Source organism: Geotrypetes seraphini, chromosome 8 (assembly GCF_902459505.1).
Source record: "Geotrypetes seraphini chromosome 8, aGeoSer1.1, whole genome shotgun sequence".
NCBI lineage: Eukaryota > Metazoa > Chordata > Amphibia > Gymnophiona > Dermophiidae > Geotrypetes > Geotrypetes seraphini.
Window position 1 is genome coordinate 160198538 of NC_047091.1, and position 9414 is coordinate 160207951.

The 9414-nt window shown below is 40.6% G+C and overlaps 1 protein-coding gene across 8 annotated transcripts in view; it reads left to right on the top strand.

Moving 5' to 3' along the window:
* Positions 1–6576, top strand: part of SH2B3 (SH2B adaptor protein 3) — a 284404-nt gene extending 277828 nt beyond the window's left edge. For all 8 annotated transcript variants that reach the window (XM_033955826.1, XM_033955829.1, XM_033955827.1 and 5 more), the window contains one exon: positions 5875–6576. In XM_033955826.1, coding sequence (XP_033811717.1) covers positions 5875–6188 — 314 coding nt within the window. In that variant the 3' untranslated portion in view covers positions 6189–6576. The remainder of the gene's footprint in view (positions 1–5874) is intronic.
* The last annotated feature ends 2838 nt before the right edge of the window (positions 6577–9414 follow it).

Sequence of the window (9414 nt, forward strand, 5' to 3'; positions counted from 1 at the left end):
CCATTGGCTACAATTAAGATCCTCCATCAAAAAATCAGGATTCAACCCCAAGTTTCCAACTCCATTCCTACGCTCTCCAAACAATATCTAGCTATTGGACACACTGCCTCTCACTTCTATAAACTCTTCAAATCCTTTCTACCTAATCCAATCTCTTCCTTACAACAAGCTTGGGAAACAGATTTAGAAATTTCCATTTCAAATGAAGCTTGGTCTCACAATTTTGATTCCACGTTCCACACCTCCAGATCAGCCTCCTTTCTCCAGAGTATGTTCTTCCTTCTACAGAGAGCTCAGTGGACCCCTTTAAAATTTCATAAAATTAACCCTTCATTCTCACAACACTGCTGGACTTGTCACACTGGGATGGGTTCCTTGAAACACTTACTCTTTTCTTGTCCCATTATTCATTCATTTTGGGAATCTATCTGGGACACAATCTGTTCTATATTCCACATAAATATCTCTTTAACATATCAAATATTACTATTGAAGTCCTTTGTCCTGGAGATCACACACTCCACTGAAGATGCTTTCCTCATGGATCTTATAACCTCCCTGGCCTTGAAGATTCTCCTTAGTTTATGGAAAGATCTCTCTAAAGTTTCTCACTCCCAATGGTGGAACCTAGTCTGCCTCACGTATAGAACTGAAGCTTACCTAGCCAAATCTTCTAATAGATTTTCTCAATTCCAAAATAAATGGAATTCCTTAAAGATATATTTAAACTACAACTCTTCTTGATCTCTCGCTCCTTTATTTCCTTATTTTTCTTTCATCTTACTTAATATTTCCAGTTTCATTGATGTATTGCTCTACTTTGATTCATGCCATTACTGTTTAGCCATTGGCTTTTTGGACGTGAATTATACTGTTGTTATTCCCATGTTTTATATATTAATGCTGCCTGGTTTTCTCATTGTAGATATAATTTGTTTACTATCTAACTGCTATGTATAACTCCCGTGCTCTAGCACATATGTTTGTTCATTTACTTTATGTAAAAACTTCTCTACTTATAAATAAACATAGACTTTAAAAAAAAAATTGTCAGGTTAGTAATGCCAAGCGTTCTGTATGTGCGTAGCAGTTTAAGGAAATACTAAACAGCTTTAGGAAAGAATCAGGATAGTATAGTACTCAGTCTGTAGTAGTCTGTAGTATGGCAGGATGTGAAACATGGGCTTCCTCCCTTCTGTTCCCCTCCAAATCTGTATCCATACCCTGAGAGACACAGGGGAAATTAAAGGAAACCATATATAAAATTAGAACAGAAGCAAAATGAAAATGACTTGGCCAATAATTCTTGAAGTTCTAGTCCAGTATTTGCCAAAGTCTCCCCTTGCCAGTCAGGTTTTAAGGATATCCATAATAAGAACATAAGAATAGTCTTACTGGGTCAGACCAATGGTCCATCTAGCCCAGTATCCCGTCTTCACAGAGGCCAATCCAAATCACAAGTACCTGGCAAAAAACCAAATAGTAACAGCAGTCCATAATAAATATGCATGATATTGATTTGCATTACTACCTCTATTGTATGCAAGTCTCTTTCTTGCATATTCATTGTGGATATCCTGAAATGAAAACCTGACTGGCAAGGGGGTGCTCCAGGACTGACATGAGAAAACACTGTTCTAGTCCAATAACTTGCTCTATCAGTTACATCAGGGGTTCTCGGTCTAGTCCTTTTGAAACACCTAGCCAGTCTGATTTTTCAGGATACCCACAACAAATATACACAAGATAAATTTGAGATAAATATGCAAATCTGTCTCATGCGTTTTCACTATAGAACTTGTTAGTTAAAATATTGCATGATAATTTGGGTATTTGTGCTATAGAGTTAAGATTTATGTTTTTATATTTAAATACAGTTTGCTTTTTGAAGAAAGACAAAAGCTTCTTAACTGATAAATAGTGTTAACTTTCGTCTGTAGAACTAAATGTGGAATTTTAGGAGTAGGTGACAAACATTTGAACAGAAAAGGCATCATTGTTTTGTTTTTTTGCTGGAAAGCTTCATAATGCTACTTTGAAGGATATTGATATCTGATCTTTACAAGTACTGTACCATAGCACTCTGATTCTTTTATTTTTAAGGTTTTAAATTGAATAGTTTTAAAAGGCATCAGGTACAAAGTCTTAACTCTGCAAAATCAATTTCTAGTAAGCTAACTCCAAGACAAAAGATAACTCAATCAGTGAGCAGTATGCAAAGAAGGCATATTTCTCTGTTGAAAGGAAGCTGTGGAATGAAGGACAAGGAATGAAGGTGAAAGGGGATAAACTCAGGAGTAATCTAAGGGAATACTATATCTGTCCTCATTGTCTAGGTTTATTTTCATGTCATATACAGCCTAGCCAAGCTGAGCTTATCAGACCTGAGTTCTGGACTGGGGTAGTTCAGCTCTTATATAAAAAGACATTGAAGTTAACATGTTCTGTGTCTTCCTGTCCTTTTCCTAAAAGGAGGGACTGCAGTGTGCCGATTTCTGTTTCACAAGGCCTTGGATAAGCTCATGCTTTGTGCTAGATAGTGCTGCCCAATTCAGGAAAAAACGATTCAGTTCGATTCAGCCTATTGAATCTAATTTTCAATTTGATTTTCCTGCCCAATTGGGTGTTTTGGTTTTTGTTTTTTTTCCAAACATCCTGGTGGGTTTATTTTATAGTCTCTTCACACCTTTTATAGACTTTTCACCCCCTTTACCCTCTCCTACCCACACTGGTGCTGTGGTGTAAACAAATAAAAAGACTTTTCCTCTCTCTGTTAAATCCTAGCTCACGTTTGCAGTCTAACACCAACTCTGGCAGGATACACATTTCAAATCTGACATGTTGTAATCACAAAACAGAAAATAAAATGATTTTTCTACCTTTTGCTGTCTGGTCATTATTCAAATCATATTGGTCCCAGGCTCTGGTTGTCTTCTGATAACTTGCTTGCTAGGGTCTCATTTCTTCTTTCTTTGTGCTAACCATCCATCTTCCATTTCTGTCCTCCCCTTCTGTTTCCTTTCCCTCCCCCGGAGGTCTGGCATCTTCCATTTTTCATCTCCATCCACGCAGCTGCAGTGATGGACCCCACCATCCCCAGATCCACCTTCTCTCCTTTTCTTAACTACCCTTTCATCCAGCATCTCTCCCTCCTTCCCCACCACCCCAGGGTCAACCAACTCTCCCTTTCTCTTCCCAACTACCCTCCTATCCAGTATCTCTATCCCCCCCCTCGGGCTAACTGAAAACATCTACAGGGAGTTCCACGATTCGGGCATCTGTTCCCCTTGTGTCCCTCTCCCTCCGTTCCCCTCACCTTCCCAGTCTCTTTTCACTCTTCTTGTTCAGAGGGGCCCCAGTGTGGTAGTCATTCTCACAAGCTGCCAGCGCTGCCCTGAAGCTTTCCCTCTGCTGTCATCCACCCTCTCCCTGACTCAACTTCCTATTTCTGCCTGGGTAGATCACAGTAGAGGTAAAGCTTCGGGGCAGCGCCAGCAGCTTATGAGAATGGCTGTCCCGCTGGAGACTCTCCAAACAAGTTTGGGAAGGGATGTAGAGGGACAGAAGGGGAAGAGATGCCCGGATGGACTGCACATTAGCCCTGGTCATGTGAGGTCCCCAAATTATTGGGGGTGCTCATGCACCCACAGAGCTGGTGCCTATTTTGCCAGGTACTTGTAACCTGGCTTGGCCATTATTGGCAACAGGATACTGGGCTTGAGAGACCTGCGGTCTGTCCCAGTATGGCAACTTCTATGTTTTTATGGCATGTAATAAGAAAGTATCAGAGCTTCCAAGTTACCCAGCTGCAGGGGGGAGATTGTAAACCAGTCCTGTTGGCTCAATTTTAGATATCCCTCCTCTCTGCTCTTCAGCCTATTAGCTTTGATGTCGCAGCCACGCTAGAGCCTACATTCGCCCCTTCTCTTTGATCTTGTCCACGTGCTTGCATCCCCGGGCTCTAGCTTCCTTCACGGCAGTGCAGGCATTTCCTCGCACACAGACATGAGCAGAAGGAGTTTGGAGCAAAAGCTGAAGTTCGTCCGTGAGCAGATCTGAGCTTTCCCCAACTTCCCATCGGCAGGCGTTTGCTTCAGGTGAGAGGGATGGTTGGTGCGGATTTCGCTGCGTCTCTACTACTACTACTACTACTACTACTACTACTACTACTACTAGCGCTGAAACAGAGACAGAAACTGTCCAAGAGCAGCTTTAGGTTAGCAGCACGGGGAGGAGGGTTGGGCCCCGATCTGCGATGCCAATTTTTAAAAAATACAAATTGATTCGAATCGATTCACCCCAAGTGAATCGGTGAATCGATTCAAATCGCGAATCGGGCAGCACTAGTGCTAGATGGGATTTCCAATTGGCATAGTGTGACTTATTTAGATGGTAGCCCTCACTGGCTTCATTCTTTTCTTTTTTTGGGGGAAACATGACAGAAGCTTTAAATGACTAAAGTAAAGACTTTTTCCATTGCAGTAGGAATGATATGCTGAACCATAGTGTTATCCATGCGTGCTTGCAAGCACTGTGCAGATGTCAATCACAACTTTTCACTCCTCCTTCTCCTCCCTGGGTGTGCTGCCCCCTGGGTTCTTCCTTTTGCAAGCAATCATGAAGATGTCTTTCTGATCAGTTCAGTTTATTTCTTTTTATTTTACAGTGTTTTCATGCATTTTTTTGCGGTGCTAGAGTTCCCTCTGATATCTATTGCATACATCTATTGCAGAAAACAACCACCCGTGTTGTTGAAGGCGCATTTGACGAGGGACATGGCCACCTCCTAGGCAGAATCTCGAGCAATCCCACCACAGGAAATTTGTAGATCAGCGTCTTGGGCCACTCTGCATACGTTCACCAAATTCTACAGAGTGGACATAGCAGCAAGGGAGAATGTCACTTTTGGCTCCTCAGTACTGCGTGCAGGCCCATCAAACTTCCCTACACTTTGGGGACTCCTTAGGTACGACCCTATGGTTCAGCATACCATCACTATTGCACTGATAAAAGAGATTAGATTCTTACCTTGATCATCTTTTCCAGTAGATAGGGATGGTATGCTGAATCCCCTGCCCTGTCGGATTTTGATGTACCTGCTTCTTGTTTCAATTCTTTCAGCTCAAGAGTTAGTTCCCTAGCAGAGTTTTTTTTCTGTCAGGCAGACTTTAGGTCTGGGAAGAATCTGTATATATAGTTTTGAAGGGAAATGTTTGAGCTTCATAAATGTTCAGCCTAATAAGGTTCCTTTGTTGAAATTTGTTGACATTTCTTGAAAGGTTGTTGCTCTTTGTTCCTCTCTAAACTTTAATGTTAGTTAACTACATCTGTTTGGGGAGTTTCCCCATGTCCCTCCTTCTCTTGCCCTTTCATTTAGGGTTCCCACCACCTTTGGTATGAATTGAGGGACAACACAGCCCATGGAGAAGGAAGAGGAGTGAAAAGCTGTGATTGACATCTGCACAGTGCTCTTGATCATGCATGGATAACCCTACAGTTAGCATACCATCCCTATCTACAGGAAAAGATATTGTCAAAGTAAAAACCTAATCTCTATTTTTTATCACATGTATTTTCATGTCTGTGTTTTAAGAACTGCACTGTTTATAAAGAGAAGTTTACTGTCTTCCACTGAAATGACCTATATAACAAGATTGGCAGTGTAGCAAATGTACAAGAAAAAGAATAATGTTATGGATGTGTAACGTGCAAATGAAATTAGAATAATAAATGTTTAGACTGTTGGCGAGACAAAAGTTATCAAATTGTAGAAGGATGCAAATTAAAATATGTGTGTGTGTATGTATATATACATATATAGTCCTTTTGAGCTTGCTGGTTATAATAACACATTTTATTCTTATTTTTATCAAGGGTCAAGCACATCTGGCAATACCTCACTAATTCCACTGTCAAGCCATCCCTGGAGCTTGGAACATAACCTTCCTCATCTCAGTTCTCCTAGTCATTCACGGACACATGCCCTAGAAGATGATCCTCATGTTTTGTATCCAGAGCCAATTTTTCATCTGGTGCCACCTCCTGAAGAATTGACTCGTAACCTTCACCAAAGTGAAGCAGCCACTTCAAGAGGTAGTGCAAGTTCACAGCGGGAACTGAACTATGAACTGGCCTCCTCATCCCAGGGACATGTTCGAGCCATTGATAATCAGTACACACCCCTTTAACAAGGTGACAGCTGTGCATTACTGATACTGGGCAGATGGCCTCATTTACATGTTAACTTGCTGTAAGACTGCTAAAAATCTTTCATGATTTAATGCAAACAAGCAAAATATAGAATGTATCTTTATTTTTTGTTTTTGAGCGGGGAAGGGATGGGTTAACATATCTAAATTGTACACTCGATGTTGAGTGTGGTTTTTTAGGCCTGTTAAAAGGCCTGTAAATTTTATTTTATTTTGATTTTTTATTTTCAAAGGTCTTATAATATGAGCAAATCAGAATACAGAGTCACAGAAAGTGTAATAGCACATAATATATATAAACGTTAAAAAGTACTTGTATTTATACTAAAAAGGAGAAATAAAACAAATCCCTCTTCAACAACTCTTACAAAGTGTCAGAATCAGTAACACATTGTCCCATAAAGTGACTCCCTTTAGAACCCTAATCCCACTAACAGCATACTGAAAAAAAAAAAAAATAAGGTCCCCAGATCCTTTCTCATTTAAGTAAACTGGGCTTTTACAAAGGTGGGCTGCCAAGTTTCCCATAGGAATAGAATGGGTAGTTCAGCAGTGCACCTCTGTAAAAGGACCTGAAAGTTTGCTACATGGGCTGTTAGTTTCTCATATCACAATTAAACCAAAGCTTAGTAATCCATTTACAGCAGTATATTGCAAACTGTGTATGTGCTGTGAGATGCCTGGGAGGAAGAGAGGCGCTGGCTGACTGTCTACAGGACATGCTTCTTGCAGCGAGAGACACATCCTGTAGGCAGCCAGTTCCTTTCTTCTCCATGCTTCTTCCTTTCCAGAATCCCCCACTGGCAGCTCAGGGACCTGTCTGGAGGGCCTTCGCGCATGCACAGACGTCGACATGATGACATCATACATGCACGTGATGTCATCGTGTTAACATCCGTGCACTTCCGGGTGCCTTCGAGCCACGGCCACCACGTTTAGAGTGCCACAGCTTTGCAAATGTGCAAGACACTTTTGACCACCAGGCAGTAGCTAAGATGAGGCAAACTACATTCATATAACATGTAACACAATGCTATTGACATTGACCAGGTAGTGCTTTATAAAGCAAACAAAATTCCCAGGCCCCCAAGTATTAAAATGCCCAACCAGGTTTGAATTCTAAAATTGAATGGCTTTTTGGAATGCTTTCACTGTATGACAGGATCACCCAATATGTCCCATAATATCCTGTCAAGCACACTTTTTCTGACATAGAGGAGCAGCTGTAGGACAAACATTATGAAGCCTAAGGGTGACAATCTATCAATAGCCTTAACACCATTCCCCTACACAATAGCAGCCCTTCATAGGTGAGGTAGTACAGACTCCATGGCACTCAGTCCCCATCCTCATACCTTGCTCCCAAATCCTCTTCCCATCTAGATCTGTGGGACAAACCCAGTAGAGAGTTATCCTAGGATGATGATAAATCACAAAAATTAATGTATGAGAATTGTGAAAATCCCCACTAAGGTCTTCCAGGAAAGTTCTTTCACGAATAACAATAGATTTAATAGTCGTTGAAGACAACAAGTATACTAGCTGTACGGGTAGAGATCCTGGGGTAGTAATAGGTATTCCTGTGATAATTCCTCAAAAAGTATCAATCTAGTATCGTTAACCAATTGGCCCCATTTTATATTTAAATCTCTTTATTGCAGAATGTACAATAACAGAAAAATACAAGATTTGGAGCAACATAAAGCCTTTGAGTGCAACATGAACCATGTACCACAAATTATACTAATCAAGTTTTGATTGTTCGACTGCCATTGCTTTTTTTTTCCTTCCACCCTTTTTTCCCCCTTCCCCTCCCAAACGTAGGAGCAAATTCTATAAAGGACATCTAACTTTAGGCGTCCACAATGTGGACTGGACGTCCATCGACTAAGGCATCCACATAAGGTAGATAATAAGCCCAATTAATGACTTTAACAAGCATTAATTGGAACTTAGATGCCCAAATGCTGGACACGATTCTACAAATAGACGTCTACAATTTTGTGGATGCTCATCAGAAAAAGTCACATCTAACAGGATAGGTGTGAGCATGGCTTTGAAATAGATGTCCATTTACAGAATTGCATGCCGCTGAGCATGCTAATGCATCTACCTAGCGCCTAAAATGTAGGCATTCCAAAACCAGCAATACTTTTGAGTGTGAGCTGGGTGCTAGGTAGAAGTGAGTTAGGTGGATGTGACTTAGGCATCAGTTAGGTGTATACACATATAGGTGAACATGGCTTTATTTTGGGGGTTAAACAGGACTCCAGGTTGATATTAAGGTCAAAATACTTAAGCAAAGTGCACAAAAAATAAAAATTTCATACTAAACTTCTATTTTGGGGGTAAAAAGGGACTCCTATTTGATAATGATAGAAAAAGATGTTTAATAATGCATTACTCAAACAAAGCACATGAAATATATATATATATATATATATATATATATATATATATACAATGTATATATATATATATATATATATATATATATATATATATATCGCATACTAGACTTCATTTCCAAAAGGTTAAGAAAAGAAAGAGATACTCTACTCACAATGGCTGTGCTTCAGAGTAAGTGGACGTGTCTGATGCACAATCTTGACATCAGTGTGACATCATCAGTATGCACCTAGATGCAGAATGCGACTAAAAAATAATAGGAACCCCCTACCTAAACAAAAGCTCCTGTGGCTCAGTGGTTAAAGGCACTTCTTCCATCTTCCACAGGTCATGAGTTCAAATCCCCACAACCCCCCTTAGTACCTTAACAGCTGCTTTTTGGTTTCATAAGAGAATATGGATTGTGGACTTGGTCATTTACATTTTGCACTCTGCCCTTTTCAGGGTTCAGAGGGAAACTTATTTTTTACCCTGAGATGGTTATGATCTCCTGACCTAAGGTATCATCTCATGGCAGGAACCCCTGCTTAAAAGAAAGCACCTGTGGCTCAGTGGTTAAAGGCACTGCTTCCATCTTTCAAAGGTCATGGGATCAAAGCCCAAGTATGGGCAGATACCCCAGCACATATTCCTATTTTTTAGTGGCAATCTGAGGTTGAGGGTTCAAACCCCACACTGCTCCCTGTGACCCTGGGTAAGTCACTTAATCCTCCTCTGCCCCAGGTACATTAGATAGACTTTGAGCCCACTGGAACAGAGAGGGAAAATGCTTGAGTACCTGAATGTAAACCGCTTT